Source organism: Ahaetulla prasina, chromosome 9 (genome assembly GCF_028640845.1).
Source record: "Ahaetulla prasina isolate Xishuangbanna chromosome 9, ASM2864084v1, whole genome shotgun sequence".
Taxonomy (NCBI): domain Eukaryota; kingdom Metazoa; phylum Chordata; class Lepidosauria; order Squamata; family Colubridae; genus Ahaetulla; species Ahaetulla prasina.
Window position 1 is genome coordinate 5,731,453 of NC_080547.1, and position 21,309 is coordinate 5,752,761.

At 45.2% G+C, this 21,309-nt stretch overlaps 1 protein-coding gene across 1 annotated transcript in view; it reads left to right on the plus strand.

The window, feature by feature from the left end:
* Positions 1 to 274: 274 nt before the first annotated feature.
* Positions 275 to 21,309, plus strand: part of SFRP1 (secreted frizzled related protein 1) — a 60,257-nt gene continuing 39,222 nt past the window's right edge. Inside the window, exons 1-2 of the mRNA XM_058194152.1 lie at positions 275 to 1,163; positions 16,860 to 16,937. Of these exons, the coding sequence (XP_058050135.1) occupies positions 596 to 1,163; positions 16,860 to 16,937 (646 nt within the window). The 5' untranslated portion in view covers positions 275 to 595. The remainder of the gene's footprint in view (positions 1,164 to 16,859; positions 16,938 to 21,309) is intronic.

Sequence of the window (21,309 nt, forward strand, 5' to 3'; positions counted from 1 at the left end):
CCCAGCCCCCCCCCACAGCTCCTCAAACACCCCCCCTCCCTCTTTCCAGCGCCGAGGGGAGGGGTCCCACGTCGGAGAGGCGATTGGCTAACGGAGTGACACTTGTAGCCCGGGCTGGAGGGAGGGAAGGAGGGATGGAAGAAGGAGGGACGGAGGGCTGAAAAAAAAGAGAGAGAGTGGGGAGTTTTTCAGCTGGCCGCGGATTGGCTGGCGGAGGAAAAAGGGCTTCCGAAACTCCTTGGGGGGCGTGTGGGGAGGTGGGGGGGGGAAAGAAAAGTGCTTTTTTTCGGTGGCCGCGCTCGGGTTGCTCCGGGATCCGCCGGGCAGAGAGGCTGCAGGCTGGGCTGGGGCTGCCCTCCGACCGAAGAGACAAACTTCAGCGGCGCGGCTGCGGACGCGTCGGACTCTCACTGTGCGGACGCTTTGGGCGGGGTTGGTCCCCCGTTTGCTCCCTCTGGGGTTCTTGAGGGTCCCCCCACTTTTTTTCTTTTTCTTTTCTTTTTGGCAGCCCTGCCCAGCGCCACGAAGAAGCCACAGGCGGGCGGAATCCGGACCCCATCGCTCCTTCCCATCTTTCTCCCCCGTTTCTTCCAACATGGGCATCGCCGCTTTGCTTCCCCCGCCAAGTCCCAGCTGGGATGCCCTAAGGATGCTCTGGCCAGCTTGGGGCTTCTTCATCCTCTTCTTCCTCCTGCCCGCTTCGGCCGGAGCCAACGAATACGACTACGTCAGCTTCCAGTCGGACATCAGCTCCTACCAAAGCGGACGCTTCTACACCAAGCCCCCGCAGTGCGTGGCCATCCCGGCGGACCTGCGGCTCTGCCACAGCGTGGGCTACGATAAGATGGTCTTGCCCAACCTCCTGGACCACGAGACCATGGCCGAGGTCAAGCAGCAAGCCAGCAGCTGGGTGCCCTTGCTCAATAAGAACTGCCACTTCGGCACCCAGCTCTTCCTCTGCTCCCTCTTCGCCCCCATCTGCTTGGACCGGCCCATCTACCCTTGCCGGTGGCTCTGCGAGGCCGTGCGCGACTCCTGCGAGCCCGTCATGCAGTTCTTTGGATTCTACTGGCCCGAGATGCTCAAGTGCGACCAGTTTCCCCAGGATGATGTCTGCATCGCCATGACCGCCCCCAACGCTACCGAGGCTTCCAAGCCCCAAGGTAAGCTCCGGTAGTCCCTCTCAGGCCAGTCCCTCGTCTCTTGAGTCAACTCAAGAGGTGGTCCCCCGCTTGGGAAGGCGGGTTGAGATGATAGCGCCTGGTGGCCAACTTAGAGCAAGACCCAAGAAGGCCGCCTGGAGGTTGTGGGAGGAGGAGAACCCATAATATCATGAGCCAGCTGGGTTCCCTCACGTTGTAGAATGTTGTATGCTAATTCTGCCAACTGCCAGGAGTTTGATCCTGACCGGCTCAAGGTTGATTCAGCCTTCCATCCTCCCAAGTGTGGTTAAAGGAGGACCCATGTTGTTGGGGGCAAGATGCTGACTCTGTAAACTGCTTAGAGAGGGCTGTAAAGCATTGTGAAGTGGTATATAAGGCTAAGTGCTATTGCTATCTTCCTCCCTTCCCTTCCCTTCCCTTCCCTTCCTTCCTTCCTTCCTTCCTTTTTTCCTCTCTCCCTCCCTCCCTCTCAGTGGTTAGAGTGGTGCATTGCAGGCTAACTCTGCCCCTTGCCAGGAGTTCGATCCTGACCGGCTCAAGGTTGACTCAGCCTTCCATCCTCCCGAGGTCAGTAAAATGAGGACCCACATTGTTGGGGGCAAGAAGCTGACTCTGTAAACCGCTTAGAGAGGGCTGCAAATCACTATGAAAGCGGTATATAAATCTAAGGGCTATCGCTATTTCCACTTAAAGGTCTTTAGTAATGAATAGAACGGTGTTTCTCGACCTTGCGACTTTAAGACGTGTGGATTTCAACTCCCCAGACTTCCCCAGCCGGCCTGTCCACATGTCTCAAAGGTTGCCAAGGTTGAGAAACACTGGAATAAGAACATTCTTCCAGAACTTCAACCGCTTTCTGATTATTTGGCCTTTAGTTCCCAGAACTGTCAGCAGTGGTTACACCAAGTTGGTCTACATCTCTGAAGAACATCAAAGTTGGAAGGGGGTGGCTGGGTGGCTGGGTGGAGAAGACTCTTCTGGATTGAGTAACCCAGTAGCCCACCCATTCTAAATTGAGTTCGGGTGTGTGGGAGGTTAAGAAGGGGAACAGCTGGAGCTGCGTGATTAAGGACAGAGTCTGCTTGTTTGAGGATTTCAGTAAGAGTCCCGGACAAAATTTCTGCTCCAGACTCCAGAAAGCTGATGATGTCAGTAACTAATTGCAATTATGGCAGTCATTGCTTAATAGCAACAGGATTAATTTATTTGACTTGGCAGCTTCCTGAGAGCTCGGCTCAATGAGGTTCACGCAGTTCTGCTCCCCCCAAAAGCAGGCAGGAGGGAGAGAAGGGACAATTTCCCATTTCTGTAGCGGCGTCTGTGCAGCAGTTGAGTAATTTTGGAATCTTAGTCACTCTCGGGGACTTCTGCAAACATTTCTCTTCTCCTGGCTCCGTTGCCGTTTTGTGCGCTTCAGCTTCGCCTTGTGTTCTCAGAATGCGAGAGCAAAACAAAACAACAACAACAAGAACAACAAGCAAACAATTGTGTGGCCCTTATTTATTAAAGACAAGAGTTTTTGCTCTTCAAACCCAACCACTCCAGCCATAGACAAGGATTTCGTTCTGGCTGGTCTGCTAATCAACCCAATGGCTTTAATATTCAACCTGGGCTAACAAAGCATAATTGCTTTGTTTATAATGCCTGCTGTGCCCCCAGACAAATCAATCCTATTTAGCATCATGTGATGACCCGGTTTATACTACCTGCTGAAATCCATGGCTGGCTTCCCACAGGATATTGAACCATAAATGACCCTGATCCTTCTTTGGAGACTGGATGCTGGCAAACTCAGCATGATTTGTGTGTCCGATTATAGTATATCTAGTATTTCCTCGCCCTTTCCAAGTGGTAGACTAGACTGAGAATTCCTGATTGGCTTAAAGTTGGCTCTCCCGGGTGAAAGAAGATTTAAACTCCAGCCTCCCAATCCTGATAAGGAGTATTTTGTTGTTGTTGTTGCAGAAAAGAGAATTTATTTCAAAGATAAGGACAATAAAGCAAGCCTCTGTTGTTGGTTTCCATCTAACTCTACTGTATGATTAATAGGTAAAGAAAAAAAATTAAAAAAAAAATTGGAGGGACGCGGTGGCTCAGTGGCTAAGACGCTGAGCTTCTCGATGGAAAGGTTGGTAGTTCAGCAGTTCAAATCCCTAGTGCCGCGTAACGGGGTGAGCTCCCGTGACTTGTCCCAGCTTCTGCCAACCTAGCAGTTCGAAAGCATGTAAAAAATGCAAGTAGAAAAATAGGGACCACCTTTGGTGGGAAGGGAACAGCGTTCTGTCCACCTTTGGCGTTGAGTCATGCCGGCCACATGACCACGGAGACGTCTTCGGACAGGCTGGCTCTTCGGCTTTGAAACGGAGATGAGCACCGCCCCCTAGAGATGGGAATGACTAGCACATATGTGTGAGGGGAACCTTTACCTTTACTTTTTTAAAGAAAAAAAAAATCTACTGTGTATTTCAAACTCAAGTTCCCGGCTCTATGCTCTTGCCAATCCAGGTGAGGATACTTTTCTGGATGCTAATTTGGGCTTCCTCCTAAATTATTATCCCTAAGACCAACTGCTTTTGCAGCTGGAGGTTTTATTTGGCTTTTAGGCAGTGGTTAAATGTAAAATTTGTTACTACCGGTTCTGTGGGCATGGCTTGGTGAGGGGGGTAATGTGACTGGGTGGGCGTAGCCAACTTTTTTTTAAACTTTTAAAAGCATTTTTTCTACAACCTCCTCGGCCGAGGTTGTAGAAAAAATGCTTTTAAAAGTAAAAAAAAAAAGTTGGCCACGCCCACCCAGTCACATTACCCCCCCCACCAAGCCTCGCCGACAGAACCGGTACTAACAAATTTTATGTTTCACCCCTGCTCCGGGCAGGTGGGGAAGGCTGTTTTTGCCCTCCCGAGACTCCTAGAAAGGCTCTGAAACCAGGTGAGAGAGAAAAATGGGCCTTCCCCACCAACCCCCTGAGGCAGGAAACAACCTGTTTCCCTACTTCTGGTGGGCCCAGAAGGCCCGAAAATCAGCTGGCCAGCGCACGCATGAGCACTGGAGCTGAGCTTGTGTGCCCACTGCTATGGCTACACATGCCACCTGTGGCATGCGTGCCATAGGTTCGTCATCACGGTCCTAGACAGTTGACCTCGGAGCTATTGTGAAGATAGACTACTGTTCTCATACCCTTGTAGGGAAGTAACCCAAAATCAGAAACTTTAACAAAATACCAGAGATTCCAGGGCTCAGCAAGGCTCTACAACACAATCAAAGTGGTTTTCCTCCCCATCCTTTTCGATAATATGTGTGTTTGTTTGTGTTCATACCCTGTTTCCCTGAAAATAAGACCCAACTGGAAAATAAGCCCTAGCAGGATTTTTCCAGGATGCTCCTAATATAAGCCCTACTCCAAAAATAAGCCCCGGTTAAGATTGTCAGTCAGATGGATGCATTTATTACTGTATTCCCCCCCCCCAAAATAAGATCTAACTGGAAAATAAACCCTAATGCGTCTTTTGAAGCAAAAATTAATCTACAACCCGGTCTTATTTTTGGGGAAACACGGATAGTCAAAATACAATATTAAGCAGAAAAACATAAATCCAAGAGGTCAAACTCAAGGAGGTGGATCTCGGGCAGGTAAATGATCACATAACACATACAATATGTAAAATTAAGCCGTTAGTAGGATAGCAGATGAAAGAGATTGCAACTCCAGAATGTCCTATACTTTTCCACTGAGAAGCCAGGAAAGGTAGAATTGGAAGGGGCTTCCAAAGCCTTCCACTCCGTCTCTTCACTCCTTCCAGGCATCCATAAAAAAGCATCCCTAAGAGAACCATCATTAAACAGAACTGACTTTACCCCAGGGGTGAAATCCAGCAGGTTCTGACAGGTTCTGGAGAACCGACAGCAGAAATTTTGAGTAGTTCAGAGAACCGATAGCGGAAATTTTGAGTAGTTCAGAGAACCGGCAAATACCACCTCTGGCTGGCCCCAAAGTGGGGTGGGAATGGAGATTTTGCAATATCCTTCCCCTGCTATGCCTACCAAGCCATGCCCACAGAATTTCACCACTGCTTTACCCATTGACGTTGCTTGTTGGAAGTGGACTGGGAAGGTTGCAAATGATGATCAAATGACCCTCAGGCACCTCAACTGTTGTAAATACATGCCCATTGCCAAGTGGCCGAATATTGAATATGTCATTGTGAAGATGCTGCAACAGTTGTAAGTTCAAAGACCGATTGCGAGTCACTTTTTCCAGGGCTGTTGTAATTGGAACTGTTGCTAAACAAGTGATTGTAAGATCACTTACAATCTTGAATATGCTCTTAGAATAGAAATAGAATTTTTTATTGGCCAAGTGTGATTGGACACACAAGGAATTTACCTTTGGTGCATAGGCTCTCAGTGTACATAAAAAGAGAAGATACATTCATCAAGAATCATAAAATACAACACTTAATGATAGTCATAGGGTACAAATGACCAATGGAATCATACTAGGAAACAGTTAATATAAATCATAAGGATACCAGCAACAAGGTTACAGTCATACAGTCATAAGTGGAAGGAGATGGGTGATAGGAATGATGAGAAGATTAATAGTAATGCAAACTTAGTAACTAGTTTGACAGTGTTGAGGGAATTAGTTGTTTAGCAGAGGGATGGCGTTTGGGGAAAAACTGTTCTTGTGTCTAGTTGTTCTGGTGTGCAGTGCTCTATAGCGTCGTTTTGAGGGTAGGAGTTGAAACAGTTTATGTCCAGGATGTGAGGGGTCTGTAGATATTTTCACAGCCTTCTTTTTGACTATTGCAGTATACAGGTCCTCAATGGAAGGCAAGTTGGTAGCAATTATTTTTTCTGCAGTTCTAATTATCCTCTGAAGTCTGTGTCTTTCTTGCTGGGTTGCAGAACCAAACCAGATAGTTACAGAGGTGCAAATGATAGACTCAATCATTCCTCTGCAGAATTGGATCAGTAGCTCTTAGGCAGTTTGAGCTTTCTGAGTTGATGTGGACAAAACATTCTTTGTTGTGCTTTTTTGATAATGTTTTTGATGTCAGCTGTCCATTTTAGATCTTGCGATATGATAGAACCTAGAAATTTGAAGCTCTCTACTGTTGATACTGTGTTGTCTAGTATTGTAAGAGGTGGAAGTATGGGAGGGTTTCTGCTAAAGTCCACCACCATTTCTATGGTTTTGAGTGTGTTCTGTTCCAGATTGTTCTAGACCACGAGGCTAGATGTTCAACCTCCCGTCTGTATGCGGATTCATCATTGTCTCGAATGAGACCGATCACTGTTGTGTCATCTGCGAACTTCAGTAGTTTACAAGTTTCTCTTGTAGCAGAAGAGATAACCATTATACATGTGTGTGTATGTATGTGTGGGGGAAACAGCTTTCCCACCTTGACACCCTTCATACAGGAAGGACTTCAATTCCCATAATTCCCTATTAGTAGAGAATGAGACCGTTTTTCTTCTTCTTGTGCCATATCCATCATCGGATGTTGGCAATAATGTTGACCGATCCTATTTTTGTCAATAAAAAAAAATGCTGCTGAGTTTTATCCAAACCGGTCCCTTAGGTTTTGAAGCCACAATGTTCTTCTTTATTATTATTATTATTTATTGAATTTTTATACCGCCCTTCTCCCGAAGGACTCAGGGCGGTGTACAGCCGGAGATAAAATACAAAATATGTACAATTAAAACAAATTAAAACATAGCAAATTACAAAAACGGCTAATAATTAAAATTAAATTTAAAATATTTAAGAATAGTAATAAAACCCCAATTTAAAATCAAACTATTATGCCAGTCCCGCTTGAATAAATATGTTTTTAGCTCACGACGGAAGGTCCGAAGATCAGGCACTTGACGCAGGCCAGGGGGGAGTTCATTCCAGAGCGTCGATGCCCCCACAGAGAAGGCCCTACCCCTGGGGGCCGCCAGCCGACACTGTTTGGCGGACGGCACCCTGAGGAGACCCTCTCTATAAGAGCGTACGGGTCGGTGGGAGGCATAGGGTAACAGCAGGCGGTCTCGTAAGTACCCGGGTCCTAAGCCATGGAGCGCTTTAAAGGTGGTAACCAAAATCTTCTTCTGCCTGGACCTCGTTTGCCTTCAATCTTTCCCTGGAAGATTAAGTGAAGTATGCCCAAAATATTCTAACTTTTGCTTCTTGATGTTTTTGATGATTTCCCTTGGCTTTCCCAAGTGGCTTATCACCTCCTCATTTCTGAATTTGTTGACCCAACTTATTATTTATTTATTTATTTATTTTATTAGATTTATAGACCGCCCTTCTCCCGAAGGACTCAGAGCGGTGTACAGCCAAGGTAAAAAAGAAACAATGTACAATTAAAAGTAAATTAAAAAACTTATTATACAATTTGGCCGAAAATTAAAATGGTTAAAAATCTAAAAACCCCAGTTTAAGACTTAAATAAAATTTAAAATTCGAAATCTAGACAATTTAAGAAAGCCCCACGCGAACAAACAAATATGTTTTCAGTTCGCGGAGAAAGGTCCGAAGGTCAGGTATTTGGCGTAAACCAGGGGGAAGTTCATTCCAAAGAGTAGGAGCCCCCACAGAGAAGGATCTTCCCCTGGGGGCCGCCAGCCGACATTGTTTGGCGGACAGCACCCTGAGAAGTCCCTCTCTGTGTGAGCATACGGGTCGGTGGGAGGCATGAGGTAACAGCAGGCGGTCCCGTAAGTACCCAGGCCCCAAGCCAACTTATACCTAACAGCCGTCTATAAATCCACATATCAAACGCTTCTAGGCTCTTCAAGTGGTTTTCTGTCAGAGACCAACTCTCCGCTCCATAGAGCAGGATAGAAAAAGAGATCATATCTGACATGCCTGCTTTTCAATCTTAGGCTTATGTCACGACTGCAGAAGACCGTTTTCATTTTGAAGAACACTATTCGAGCTTTCTCTATCCTTGTCTTTACTTCAGGAGTCAAGTTCCAGCTTTCCTGTAAATTAGAACCAAAGTACTTGATCTTTTTGACTTTTTCTAGTGTCATTCCTTCCAAATTTATTGGTGGTAAATTAATGAATTGTTTGCTGACGACCATGATCTGGGTTTTTGAGGTGTTAAGCTTCAAGACTTATTTTTCAGATATTTCCGTGACTCTTTTGATGAGGAGCTGAAGATCTGAGGCCAGGACAAACAAATTTTGCAAATTTCCTTGACCTGAATTTTGACTCCTCAATTTCAACTCCGAGTTGAGAAAAGTGGTTGAAGAGAACATCTTCACAATCGGCCTCTTCGTTTTCCCCATTAGGCAGGAAATCTGTGCATCTTTAAAAAAGTTAACGTTCCTAAACCATCCAAGGTTTCTGAATAAGCTGACATCAGGGTCCAAATGTAAAATAATACTTTGGCACTCAAGTGTTGCCCTCTCCTTTAAACCTTTCCCTCCTCCCTTCTTTGCATTCCATAGTAGAAGGCCATGTTTAGAACTACTTCTACTTCCCCACTCCCCACTCCAAACTAATCTCTAGGGAAGAAAAAGTTATTTTCATAACTGCTCCGTAGTTGGAAACCAGGAGTTGATTGACGGGCAGTTTTGCTTTGGCTGTTTGTCTCAGCCATAGAGGCACCAAAATCTCCTTTAAAACAAAACACGCAAAAACGCACAAAACGCTCCACCCCTCCCCACTCGTATTGGTTTTCAGGTATACGCTGCCAATTTTTACAAATCCAGTCCTTTGAGAGAATATTTTCCCTGATTAAAATTTTGGTGCCAAATTAGAACAGGATACGACGGGTAAGGCGATAGTTTGCAAAAGATGGAAAGGAAAGGGCTGTCAAAGGCCTCATCCAACGTGTGTTTCGTGGGGAAGAAACACAAATTGTGGTGTTTTTGACGGAGGGGGGGGACCTAAAAGAAATCAGGGCTTTCTGTTTTTTTTTTCATGGCTTGGATAACACGTGGAGGGCTTTTTTTTTGAAGGGGTGAGTTATTGATGCGTAAATTTGTTTTGTTTCAGCATCTAGCAGACCAGAAACTAAGTTAGCGTCACCCTTTTGGGTGGGAGAATCTCAGGCCTTTTCATGGATGTGGGTTTGAGTGGGAAGTCCTGGGCAGCCAGTTATTTATTATTAACTAAGAAAACTGTCCTATTTTATTTTCACTTTTTTGTTAATCTACTATCTTGAGAAGGGGGTGACCTATTCCCCAAAGCACCTGAAAGCAGGGGAAGAAATACTCGGTGGAACTATAGAATAGAATAGAATAGAATAGAATAGAATAGAATAGAATAGAATAGAATAGAATAGAAAATATGGAATGGAATGGAATGGAATGGAATGGAATGGAATGGAATGGAATAGAATAGAATAGAATAGAATAGAATGAATTAGAAAAGTAGAATGGAATGGAATGGAATAGAATAGAATAACAGAGTTGGAAGGGACCTTGGAGGTCTTCTAGTCCAACCCCCTGCTTAGGCAGGAAACCTTACACTACTTCAGACAAATGGTTGTCCAACATCATCTTAAAAACTTCCAGCATTGAAGCATTCAGAACTTCTGGAGGCAAGTTGTTCCACTGATTAGAAAAGAATAGAATAGAATGGAATGGAATGGAATGGAATGGAATAGAAGTTTTTTTATTGGCCAAGTGTGATTGGACACACAAGGAATTTGTCTTGGTGCATATGCTCTCAGTGTACATAAAAGAAAAGATACGTTCATCAAGGTACAACACTTACAACACTTAATGATAGTCACAGGGTACAAATTTAACACTTAATGATACAACACTTATAGTGATAGGCTACAAATAAGCAATCAGGGAACAATCAATATCAATATAAATCGTAAGGATACAAACAACAAAGTTACAGTCATACAGTCGTAAGTGGGAGGAGATGGGTGATGGGAACGATGAGAAGATTAATAGTGCAGATTTAGTAAATAGTTTGACAGTGTTGAGGCAATTATTTCTTAAGTAGAGTGATGGCGTTCGGGGAAAAACTGTCCTTGTGTCTAGTTGTTCTGGTGTGCAGTGTTCTATAGCGTCGTTTTGAGGGTAGGAGTTGAAACAGTTTATGTCCAGGATGTGAGGGATCTGTAAATATTTTCATAGCCCTCTTCTTGATTCGTGCAGTATACAGATCCTCAATTGAAGGCAGGTTGGTAGCCATTGTTTTTTCTGCAGTTCTAATGATCCTCTGAAGTCTGTGTCTGCCTTGTTGGGTTGCAGAACCAAACCAGACAGTTACAGAGGTGCAAATGATAGACTCAATCATTCCTCTGTAGAACTGGATCAGCAGCTCCTTGGGCAGTCTGAGCTTTCTGAGTTGGCGCAGAAAGAACATTTTTTGTTGTGCTTTTTTGGTGACATTTTTGATGTGTCCGTTTTAGGTCTTGAGATATTATGGAACCTTGTAGCAGCAGAGTAAGACAGAAATTCAAGATGGAGCACAAACATGACAGATAAGAACACGGTGGAGATGATAACATAACATAACATAACACAGAGTTGGAAGGGACCTTGGAGGTCTTCTAGTCCAACCCCCTGCCAAGGCAGGAAACCCTACACCATTTCAGACAAATGGCTATCCAACATTTTCTTTAAAATTTCCAGTGTTGGAGCATTCACAACTTCTGCAGGCAAGTTGTTCCACTTATTGATTGTTCTCACTGTCAGGAAATTTCTCCTTAGTTCTAAGTTGCTTCTCTCCTTGATTAGTTTCCACCCATTGCTTCTTGTTCTACCCTCAGGTGCTTTGGAGAATAGTTTGACTCCCTCTTCTTTGTGGCAACCCCTGAGATATTGGAACACTGCTATCATGTCTCCCCTAGTCCTTCTTTTCATTAAACTAGACATACCCAGTTCCTGCAACCGTTCTTCATATGTTTTAGCCTCCAGTCCCCTAATCATCTTTGTTGCTCTTCTCTGCACTCTTTCTAGAGTCTCAACATCTTTTTTACATCATGGCGACCAAAACTGAATGCAATATTCCAAGTGTGGCCTTACCAAGGCATTATAAAGTGGTATTAACACTTCATGTGATCTTGATTCTATCCCTCTGTTTATGCAGCCCAGAACTGTGTTGGCTTTTTTGGCAGCTGCTGCACACTGCTGGCTCATATCTAAATGGTTGTCCACTAGGTCTCCAAGATCCCTCTCACAGTTACTACTATTGAGCAAGGTACCACATATACGGTACCTGTGCATTTTGGGTTTTTTGCCTTACTTTTTTCACTGTTAAATTTCATTTTGTTAGTTAGCGCCCAATGTTCAAGTCTGTCAAGATCCTTCTGTATCTTGAGCCTATCTTCTGGAGTGTTGGCTATTCCTGATTATGAGCATTAAACTTATGCCCAAAAGCTTTATTGGATAGCAAATAATTAAATGCATATTGCAGTTGTTTATTAATGTCATAGTTAGGTTAGATGTAAAATCTAAACAACTTACTGTATCAACATTAACATTTTAGAGATGATAGCTAATGTTGATGTAAATGACGTCTTTATTTCTAAAGGTTGAAGTTATTCACGCATTAGTGTTAATCATCTCCAGTCAACTTTGTGTAAATTGCACCGTAGCCTTTCAAATAATTTTATTATTTAATAGAGACAAAGCAATGAAAGTGCAATCAATCAAATGAGCAATGCAAAACTATCCCCCTAACAAGAACTATTAGCAAACCATTTGTGGGCGAAGCTTATACTAATGTAAGAAAATGTTTATTTTATTAAATTTATTTATTTTATTAAATTTTTATACCGCCCTTCTCCCAAAGGACTCAGGGCGGTGTACAGCCAAAGATAAAACACGAAATATATACAATTAAAACATTTAAAACCTAGCAAATTACAAAAAGGCTGATAATTAAAAATTTAGTTTTAAAATTTTAGAAATATTAATAAAACCCCGAATTAAAATTTAACACTATTATGCCAGTCCTGCTTGAATAAATAGGTGTGTTTTTAGCTCACGACGGAAGGTCCGAAGATCCGGCACTTGACGTAAGCCAGGGGGAAGTTCGTTCCAGAGCGTCAATGCCCCCACAGAGAAGGCCCTACTCCTGGGGGCCGCCAGCCGACACTGTTTGGCGGACGGCACCCTGAGGAGACCCTCTCTGTGAGACCGTACGGGTCGGTGGGAGGCATGAGGTAACAGCAGGCGGTCCCGTAAGTACCCGGGTCCTAAGCCATGGAGCGCTTTGAAGGTGGTAACCAAAATCTTGAAGCGCACCCGAAAAACCACAGGAAGCCAGTGCACGCTACGGAGTAGTGGTGTTACGTGGGAGCTACGAGCGGCTCCCGTTACCACTCGCGCAGCTGCATTCTGGACTAACTATAGCCTCCGGGTGCACCTCAAGGGCAGCCCCATGTAGAGAGCATTGCAGTAATCCAACCTAGATGTAACCAGAGCGTGAGTGACCGTGCATAAGGCATCCCGGTCAAGGAAGGGACGCAACTGGCGGACCAAGCGAACTTGGTAACTTGTTGCTCCTTTTAGAGAAATATATTTATCTTAATTATTTAATAGGTAATGCAAATAAAGCAAAGCTGGCTGAGGAATTCTGGGAGTTGAAGTCCACAAGTCTGGAAGTTGCCAAGGTTGGAGGTTACATCTGCCACAAAAATGTACTAAATGAAAAAGTGATAAATCTGCCTTCCGCCCTCCTCAACAGGAAGGACATCTATTTATATTTACTTACAGACATAAGTGTGTGTTTTCTTTCAATTCCTATCAGCCCAGATCAGCACAATTTGTGGTCAGGGCTGATGGGAATTGTAATCCAAAGCACCTGGTAGAGGCCAGGCTGGAATGAATGAATAAGTGAATTTGAAAGAAATTCTTCTTTTTTGAAAGTTCAGATCTTTGTCTGAGGTTTTTTTTATTTATGGTACAATGATTTCACAATAAAATTCCACAGCAAATTCTTCTAATATTTCATTTTTTTTTAATATATGAAATCCATGGATGAATTATTATCCATGGATGAATTATCATCCATGGATGAATTATCATCCATGGATGAATCAATGGATGAATTATTATCCATGGATGAATTATCATTCATGGATGAATCCATGGATGATAATATATGAAATCCATGGAGTATTCACAACTTCTGGAGGCAAGTTGTTCCACTGATTAATTGTTCTAAAGCAGCAACCTAGAACTAAGGACAAATTTCCTGACTGTTAGAACAATTAATCAGTGGAACAACTTGCCTCCAGAAGTTGTGAATGCTCCAACACTGGAATTTTTAAAGAAAATGTTGGATAACCATTTGTCTGAAATGGTGTAGAGTTTCCTGCCTAAGTAGGGGGTTGGACTAGAAGACCTCTAAGGTCCCTTCCAACTCTGTTATTCTGTTATAGTTAAGTAAACGGTAGGAACAATGGGTGGAGGAGAGAGAATGGTTAAACACTATATAACTGGGTTTACACATTGTTCTGAATCATGATTGTTGTAGCAGTTCTTAAACTATAATGGCTAGGTTAACAACTGTGGCAAAAAAAGGAGCCATAAACTGGGACATAACTCATTTAAAAAACTGCCTTGCTTAGCAAGGAAAATTTTGGGCTCAATGGTGATTATAAGACAGGAACTATTAGTATAATTTTACATACATTATGATTAAGACTCTCCCATACAGTGTTGGCCCAGAGAAGAGTGAGTAGGTGATGGGCCTGCATCTCCCACTCCAGGGTCTCCTCGGTGTTGCAAGACCACCCTGCCGAAATTCTGCAGCTAAACATCTGGATTTCAACATCAGACTTTTTTGGTGGGGGGATAGGGGGGGATTTTAAGGGTGGGAATGGAAATTCTTTGACTCTGGGAGGGTTTCCTGTTCCCACCCCATCCTTCTGTGGCCCTTGGGAAGGTTGGGGAGCTGCATTTTTGCTCTTAGTCCAACCCTATATCATGTCACACAAATGGTTGTCCAACGTTTTCTTAAAAACCTCCAGAACTTCTGGAGGCAAGTCGTTCCACTGATTAATTATTCTAACTATCAAGATGTTTCTCCTTAGTTCTAGGTCATTTCTCTCCTTGATTAGTTTCAAGATAGGAGAGTAGCTTCCATCTTATTATACTTAATAAGAAATCGAACTTATTATGACCCCATTGTTTTGCTCATCAACTTTCATCTGTCTCTGTCTCTCTGTCTCTGTCTCTACCCTATCTACCTTCCTACCCTACTCATCTATCCATCTTTCCACCCCCCACCCATCCATCCATCTATCCATCCATCCATCTATCCACCAATCTATCCACCCCCACCCCCACCCATCCATCTATCCATCCATCCACCCATCCACCTACCTACCTACCCACCCACCTACCACCCACCCACCCATCTATCCACCCATCTATTCACCCTCCCTCCTCCCTACCCACCCACCCACCCACCCACCCATCCATCCACCCACCTACCACCCACCCACCCACCCACCCACCACCCACCCATCCATCCATCCACCCACCCACCCACCCATCCATCCACCCACCCACCCACCCATCCATCCACCCACCCACCCACCCATCCATCCATCCATCCACCCACCCATCCACCCACCCATTTATCCACCCACCCACCCACCCACTCATCCACCTACCCACCCACCCACCTATCCATCCATCTATCCATCCACCCATCCACCCACCCACCCACCCACCCATCTATCCACTCACCTACCCACCCACCCACCCACTCAGCCACCTACCACCCATTCACCCATCCATCTATCCACCCATCTATTCACCCTCCCTCCCTCCCTACCCACCCACCCACCTACTCATCCACCTACCCACCCACCCATCCATCTTTCCACCCCACCCTTCCATCTATCCATCCACCCACCCACCCACCTGCTCATCCACCTACCACCCACCCACCCATCTATCCACTCACCTGCCCACCCACCATCCATCTTTCCACCCCACCCCCACCCATCCATCTATCCATCCACCCATCCACCCACCACCTACCCACCCACCCACCCACCCACTCAGCCATCTACCTACCCATTCACCCATCCATCTATCCACCCACCCATCCACCTACTCATCCACTCACCTACCCACCCACCCATCCACCCACCCCACACATCCATCTATCCATCCACCCATCCACCTACTCATCCACCTACCCACCCGCTCACCCACCCATCTATCCACCCACCCACCTACCCATCCATCCATCCACCCACCCACCCACCTATCCATCCATCCACCCACCCATCTATTCACCCATTTATCCACCCACCCACCCATCCATCCACTCACCCACCCATCCACCCACCCACCCTAGTCACCTGCAAACACGCACAAAGAAGGATTCAGATATCAGACTCCATTCTCCACTCCACTCGCTGCAGCTTGAATGCTAAGTTTCCAACTAGGAAGGGATGTTTTCTTTGGAACTCCTTACCTAGCAAACCTCATAGCTTCCCACTACATTTCTTATGGCTGACTTCAGGTGCTATGTAAACAGCTTAGGAGGACGGAACAGAGATGAAAGCCAAACACGAACGGGGGAGTGAGTTGTGGAGAGGGAAAACTATTCCAGTGTCAGGAGGCAGATGAAAACAAAACAAAACAAAACAAAACCCGATTTAGCTTTTGGAATCTTGTTGCTGATCTTGGCAAAGTGCGCCAAAGGAGAGAAGGGAGGTGGCCGGCATCTGGGTTTTGTAGCTGAAGTTCAACAGAACAAAGATCTCGGCTGTGGATGTGGCTTTTCCAGGTTTCCCCGCGAGCCCGAAAGAATTCCACGTTGGGTAATCTTTTGCAGTCAGCTTTTTGTTTATTTGCATTTATATCCCGCCCTTCTCCGAAGACTCAGGGCGGCTTACACTATGTTAGCAATAGTCTTCATCCTATTTGTATATTTATATACAAAGTCAACTTATTGCCCCCAACAATCTGGGTCCTCATTTTACCTACCTTATAAAGGATGGAAGGCTGAGTCAACCTTGGGCCTGGTGGGGCTTGAACCTGCAGTAATTGCAAGCAGCTGTGTTAATAACAGACTGTCTTAGCAGTCTGAGCCACCAGAGGCAGGTTTCCTGCCTGGGCAGAGGGGTTGGACTAGAAGACCTCCAAGGTCCCTTCCAAATCTGTTATTCTATTCTGTTCTAAACTGAAGTACAAAATAACAAACTCTGGTTTAAACACAATGCTCTCATTGCACCTGCCCAGAAGAAGGACACCGATAGGAGCTGCGGGGGGCCCCTCTTGTGAAACGAATGAGCATGGCTTATTGGCAGTTAAAGGTAAAGGCTCCCCTCGCTAGTCATTCCTGACTCTAGGGGGCGGTGCTCATCTCCGTTTCAAAGCCGAAGAGCCAGTGCTGTCCGAAGACACCTCCGTGGTCATGTGGCTGACATGACTCAGCGCCAAAGGCGCATGGAACGCTGTTTCCTTCCCAGCAAAGGTGGTCCCTATTTTTCTACTTGCATTTTTTTTACGTGCTTTCGAACTGCTAGGTTGGCAGAAGCTGGGACAAGTCACGGGAGCTCACCCCATGACGCGGCACTAGGGACTCGAACCGCTGAACTGCCAACCTTTCGATCGACAAGCTTAGCCACTGAGCCACCGTATCCCCTGTATTAGCAATGAAATGTAGTATATCTGCCTATACGGGTCTTTGTTCTTCTTCTTTCATGCTGTTGTTACTTTCCCTTGCTTGATGTGTCCCCCTTCTCTTGACAGGCACTGCTGTGTGTCCTCCTTGCGACAATGAAATGAAATCGGAGGCCATCCTGGAGCACTTGTGCGCCAGTGAGTTTGGTAAGGAAACTCTTTCTTTCCCTTATTTTAAATACGCTTCGAGCCGGAAGTTCTCGATGACCCGAAGTAATTGACCGTCCTCTTGCCTGACGTGCTCCGGATGTGCTGGTCCACCAGTCCCAGAAATCCTTCCAGAATAGTGGGAACTCTTCCAATAGTTCCCAGGAGTGGTCTCCTCTCCATAAAAAATACCCTCCCTTTTTACAACCCTTTAATCCAGGGATCTCCAACCTTGGTCACTTTAAGACTTGTGGACTTCAACTCCCAGAGATCTGTTTACCTTCCTTACTGGCTCGGAAGTGCACGCGCCATGCGCAAGTGCTGACTTCACTGGCGCTCGGGTGCGTCATATGTGTGCGCAGACCTGCACATGCGCAAAACCTTCTAAGGTAAAAAAAACATTACTTCTTGGTTAAAACGAGGAAGTAATGATGCCTGGGCGGGTGGGCGGAGCTTTGCTCCGCCTTTGCTACCGGATCGTTGAACTACTGGCCACAATCATTACGGATCGCGCGATCCAGTCCGATCGGGTAGCATTTCACCCCTGAATGGCACTGTTGTGTCTGCGCCCCCCGAGCCGGGCCTCCTGCCAGAAAGTGATTTGGAAAGTGAGGGGGAAGGGCCGTCAGGACTTACCTCAGGAGCACCGGCTTCCCTGGCTCAGCTCCAGGAGCCAGAAGCAGGCCAGGTGGAAGAGATAATGAGGCCTCCATCCCCTGACTCTTCCCCCACCCAAGGCCATGCCTTCAGACCCAGCTGATGGCAATCAGGCTTGGTTGGACCCTAGGTTTCATAGGCAGGAGAGGAGGGAACAACAGAAGCAGGGGTAGGGCAGGCCTAGGAAGCGCTGAGTCATGGAGCCACACCCCACAGGATATAAAGGCAGCCAGAGCTGCTGTGCCTCTTCGTAGCAGGCAAATTAACTGCTGAACTAAGAGCTGAAGTACTGTTTGACTTATCAGCGTCGAGGGAGATAACAGAGCCACTTGGCAGACGCTCGCTCTTTTGCTGCCAGGGCTGATAGTGCCGGCTAATTAAGCCATTGCTCAGACGGAGGCGAGGGAGGACAGAACAGGCACCTTTTCATACTTACCCTGAGAATGTTGATATCTATTGTGAGGATTTGGATGTGTGTGTGTGTATTTGGATGTGGATAACCACTGAGCTTCATATCAGCTTTCAATCCTAAAATCTTTCAAGACATTTGGTAAACATTTGAAGCCGCTAAACCGTACTCCAGATTAATCAAGTTAATCTTCAAAACCAAGGAAAAGCTTGAGTGCGCTTCAAAGTCTTAACAAATTTAGTGGGGCATAAATTTCACTGACTACTATTCTGTTTGACCATATATGGAGATAAATGTACCTAACCATTTGCCCCTCTTCCTTTTATGTTAGAATAGGGATGAACCTTTCCTGCCCACAAAGATAGATGGAGATTTCTGGTCCCTTTTGGAGATATAATTGGACAAATGCTAATTATTGCCGATGCTGCATGACGACCGTTGGGATGGAAGTCTTGAATTTCTTGCAGGCTACTAATTGGCAGAAGGTGCTTGAAAAATCCAGTCAAACCAAATCTTATTTCATTTTCCCTTGATCGCTCATCCATACATCTAATTTGTTCCTGCATGAAGCCCCTGTTCATATATTTTTTTTTAAATTGCCAGCCATTATTGAGGCTGATCATTTTGAGGCATAACACACCTTTTATGATGTTCTCTCTGTTTCATCCCCCCCCACACCTCCAGGGGTGGGCTGCTGGGGGTTTGCAGGGGTTCGGGAGAACCTCTAGCTAAGATTCTGTGCAGTTTGGCCCCACCCACCCCTCTCCTCCTCTCCCAGGAGTCCTCATGCCGCCCGTTTTGGATGCAGGTAAGTGCAGGGAGCTCACAGAGCCTCAGGGTGGGCGAAAAATGGGCCTAGTGGAAGTTTGAGAACGGACCCGTTTCTGGCCTCTAGAAGGCCTCTGGAGCCTGTGGAGGCTGTTTTCGCCCTACCAGAGGCTCGAGGAAAGCCTCCGGAGCCCGGGCAGGGTAAAAACATGCCCCCCACACCATGGTGCAGGAGGCCGACTAGGCCACGCCCACCATGGCCACCCCGACCCAGCAACCGGGCAGAGAACCCCTTGCTAAAATTTTTGAAGCCCACCTTTGCCCACCTCTGCTGTGTCAGGCTAGAATTGGCTCCAGTTTTTTTGATGTGAACAGTCATTTTCTTCCTCTGACCCAAATCTTACCTTATGGACCAGGGGTCTCCAACCTTGGTCCTTTTAAGACTTGTGGACTTCAACTTTCAGAGTTCCTCAGCTAGCTTTGCTGGCTGAGGGACTCTGGAAGTTGAAATCCACAAGTCTTAAAGGGACCAAGGTTGGAGACCCCTGCTATGGACCATCTACAGTGCCTTGGTAATACCGTTGATGATGTCTCAGCCAGTGGCTATAAGAGATTGTGGGGAGGGGGCAGAGAAAGGAATGGAAGAGAATATAGATATCAATAGTTCAGAGGTAGCAGAGGAGTCATTTCACAATTCATCTCATAAATGGAACTCGGTCCAAATGAAGAAAGATCTGGAAGAAAGATCTTAAAGTACACAAAGACACTTGCCCTAATGGATTCACTGTAAGTGAGGTTGGAAAATTCCTAAGATAGTTTCCAAGCCTCCATATTTTCCCCAGACGAGGATTAAAGGCGTCATACAGAAATCTGTTGAATTCTTGCCTCCTTGGTCTTATTCAACTATGTTGGGACTTGACATAGTTGGGAATTGTCCAGTTGCTATTGGTCTCTTAGATCTTCTAAATGCCTGTTTCCATCTGGTTTGATCACTGAGCAACTCACTCTTCTCCATTTTGTCTAGGGTTGAAGAGTAGACCAAACACATTGCTTGTGCAGCCTTTGTGTATATATTAGGATGGGTTGGGCATGGGACCAGGTCTTGTAAGAGATTGATAGTTCCATGCCCCAACCAAATCTCACCGCTACAAAAAGCAGTAGAGCGTTCCCTTGGATTTACTAGCTTGATCCTGTTTGCTATCTGAAGTTCACGAGATACAGAAGCTCCCAGGATCAACCCAGGGATGCTATTCAGCAGGTTCTGACAGGTTCTGGAGAACTGGTAGTGGAAACTTTGAGTAGTTCAGAGTCCCGGCAAATACCACCTCTGGTTGGCCCCAGAGAATCATAGAATTCTTTATTGGCCAAGTGTGATTGGACACACAAGGAATTTGTCTTGGTGCATAGGCTCTCAGTGTACATAAAAGAAAAGATACGTTCATCAAGAATTCTAAGGTACAACACTTAGTGATAGTCATAGGGAACAAATAAGCAATCAGATCATATTAGGAAACAGTCAGTATAAATCTTAAGGATACAAGCAACAAGGTTACAGTCATACAGTCATAAGTAAGAGGAGATGAGTGATAAGAACGATGAGAAGATTAATAATAATGCAGGCTTAGAATAGAATAGAATAGAATAGAATAGAATAGAATAGAATAGAATAGAATTTTTTTATTGGCCAAGTGTGATTGGACACACAAGGAATTTTTCTTGGTGCATATGCTCTCAGTATACATAAAAGAAAAGATATATTCGTCAAGAATCATAAGGTACAACACTTAATGATAGTCATAGGTTACAAATAAGCAATCAGGAAACAATATCAATATCAATATAAACCGCAAGGATACAAGCAACAAAGTTACAGTCATACAGTCATAAGTGGAAGGAGATTAGTAGTAGTAACTAGTAACTTAGTAACTAGTTTGACAGTGTAGAGGGAATTATTTGTTTAGCAGAGTGATGGCCTTTGGGAAACGGAAGGATTTATATTCCTTGCAGACAGCTGGACATTTTGTATCCTTGGAGAGAGTCATTGAATAGAAATCCCTCCATTCCCCACCATCCTGTCAGAGCTGAAGAAGCTTCTTGGATGAGAAGCGAAACGTCTTCGAAAGAAAAACCAGAAAGTCCTCTTGGAAAAAAGAACGTTTGGGACAAACTGCCCCTCAGATTGCTGAGTTGCAGAAAATCTCAGTCATGGGAACAGCCCAACCTGTGGTCACTCAGAGTCACTCCGAGCATCTCCGGAATGCAAACTGCCTCAGTGCCTCAGTTGATCTAAGGTGACCCAGGCTAATTGAAAAATCCGCAGGAGTCTGGCAGCCCTCCTTCTGACTCACCCGTTTTATTAAAAAATGTAAGGTTTTATGATCTGAGACTTAGGCCACCTTCTTTTTTTTTAAAAAAGTAATTTTTATCAAAAATTGTAATGACAACACTAAAAAACATATTTATACAGATAGCAAAACCGAGACAGTAAAAAGAAAAAAAATAGAAAGAAAAAAATATATAGCGAAGAAAAACTTGACT